A 2,395-nucleotide genomic window follows, 5' to 3' on the forward strand; every position below is an offset into this window, starting at 1 on the left:
TAAATTTTCATTTAAAAAACGGCCTCGAGCTCAATGTAAATTGTTGAATATAATTGTTATAAGGCCAAAAAAATAACAAAAACAAAAAAAAAATTACAACTTCTTGATCAGCATCTTTAGACAAAATTTTGGTATTCAGTTTTGAAGCCCATCAAATTTTAGTATACATTTTAAGTATCTAGGACTTAGCGTTGATTTTTGGCATCTGTTTTTTTGTTGACGGTGCTCAACATTTTTTTCATATAAAAAAAAATTGTCGAACATAAATTGTCAAAGATCAACGGTAAATCATAGCATCTACAGCCCATGCTCTTACATTTGGCACCTGATTTTCGAAAGTCGAACGAACGGTGCAGATCTGATGACTTGAAAAAAAAGGCCTTTGGGTATTATCAGCCCTGTTCTGAAATCCGAGTCGGAATCGCATCGGAATCGGAATTCAGTTCCGACTCGGAGTTTAAATAGTGTTTCACAATCCGATCGGATATTTTTTTTCCTAGTTAATATCGAATCCGATTGTGGAAAAAAGGAACAAACCTCCTACTTGTCAGTCGCGTTCTGAAGTGTCCAAATTGTATACTTTCCAATGTGCAAGAAAAACACTTTTTCTCCACTCTTTGCCAAACGTTTTGCTAACTACCTTAGCATAATCAGGGGTGATTTTTTTATTACAAATATCAACAAAAAACTGGAAAAACCAGGTTATTTGAAATAGAGATTATGAGTTTTTAAACATATAAAAATTAAAAATTAGTAAACAAACTTATTTTTCTGTTTTGAAAACAAACACAATCATAGATTTTTTAACTTATTTTTTTAACCGCATGACTTACATATACACTTACATTGAGTTTTTCTTCACAAAGGCAAATACATATAAAAAACATTAAATGCATTGAAAAACATAAAGAACATTGCTACCATCTATATGTGGGAATTTCGTCAAACTAAATTCCTTCTTGTTGATTTTCCCTTTTCTGTAGTATACGTAAACTCTCTATTGTGTATCTTGTACGTTCCCTCTTCTCCTTGTCCAGTATTTTGACATTAGTTAGATCAGCTGTATTACCACTGGTAAGTACGTGTTATGCTAATGCTGTGCTGTTTTTATTTTTCTTTATACCGCTTCGTGATGTGAAAGACGAACGCCTAATGCTCGGTTAGTTGTCTCTACGTAAACTTTGTTGCAGTCTTCGTATTCGCTGCCTTTGCATGTAATTTGATATACCACGTTGTTTTGTTGATGGAGCTTAATTGGCGTTTTTGTTTGCGTGGAAATCGAATATAGTGTGCAGTTGGTTCGGTATGTCAATTTTATACTAGGGTTGTTGGTGTTTACTTTATGGTCAAGTTGTTGGTAGAACTTTTGAATATACGTCACACTGTGATATTGCGTTGTTCCGTCTGTTGTTTCCGTTGTTGGCGTTTTGTTTTGTTTTTTGTTTATTTCTGTTACTTCCTGTTCGATTAGGCTTTGTATTAGGTGGTGTGGGTAGTTGTTGCTGGACAGAATTCTCTTTATTTTGCATATGTTCGTCTCCTTGAATTGTTGGTGGCTTATTGTTAATATTTTGTGTATTAGATTTTTAGCTGTGTTGATCTTTTACTTAAAGGGTTGCAAAGACAAATAGTTTATTAGGCGTACCAGTCAAGTGCAATGGAGTAATTTTTTCGGTGGACCATGACATCTAGGAGTGGTATACAGAGGTTCGCTTCTAATTTATCAATGAATTTGATGTCAATATTAAAAACTTCTTCAGGTTCAAAATAGTGTTATCCAATAGATCGTCCATTCCTACGTCAGTTATAGTGGGTCAGTATAGAGGGTTGCCCATTGGCATCTCAAAGGTTTGAGCGTAGAAACCTCCATTGCAAGTGAAATAATTGTTTTCTTTCAATCAGAAATTCAGGATATTATTAAATTTATTTTTGGGCATTTTTTTCTTATGATGAATTTCATCCCACTTGTTCATAATAATTCTCATTGCTAGATGTGCCGTATGTTGGTGAATAGGGAGATCACATCGAATGACACCAACAAATACTGTTCGTGTATTTCGATGTTTTCTAACCTTTATATTTCAAAGTTCAAACGCATTTTTGATGTTAAATTTCTCCGAGGTGAACTTTCTATGAATTTTGCCTACGTATTTAGATAAACCATAGCATGGGACATTAACGGATGATGAGATTGGCCGTAAAGGCAAGCACGGTTTATGAGTCTTTGACAACCCGTAGAGTCTAGGTGCAGTTTTCTCTCCTGTCAATGATTTTGTTTTTGTATAAGTCATCTACTATGGTATTGTTTTTTCTTTGTAGTATAGTTGTCGGATTATTTTTTATTGTTTTGTAAGTGTTTTTGTCTTCAAGTAGTTTTTTTTTTCCCGTGTAGTCC

General features: G+C 34.0%; 1 protein-coding gene across 1 annotated transcript; it reads right to left on the reverse strand.

Annotated features, from left to right (window-relative positions):
* Nucleotides 1-838: 838 nt before the first annotated feature.
* Nucleotides 839-1,527, reverse strand: LOC118736492 (the record flags this gene model as incomplete). The annotated part of the gene is given in 1 exon segment (XM_036466569.1): nucleotides 839-1,527. A coding segment is annotated over 1 exon segment (410 nt), but the record flags the coding sequence as incomplete, so codon positions are not given.
* Between the last annotated feature and the right edge of the window lie 868 nt (nucleotides 1,528-2,395).

Source organism: Rhagoletis pomonella, unplaced genomic scaffold (assembly GCF_013731165.1).
Source record: "Rhagoletis pomonella isolate Grant_MI unplaced genomic scaffold, Rhpom_1.0 Rhpom_scaffold_00003, whole genome shotgun sequence".
In the NCBI taxonomy this organism is placed as follows: domain Eukaryota; kingdom Metazoa; phylum Arthropoda; class Insecta; order Diptera; family Tephritidae; genus Rhagoletis; species Rhagoletis pomonella.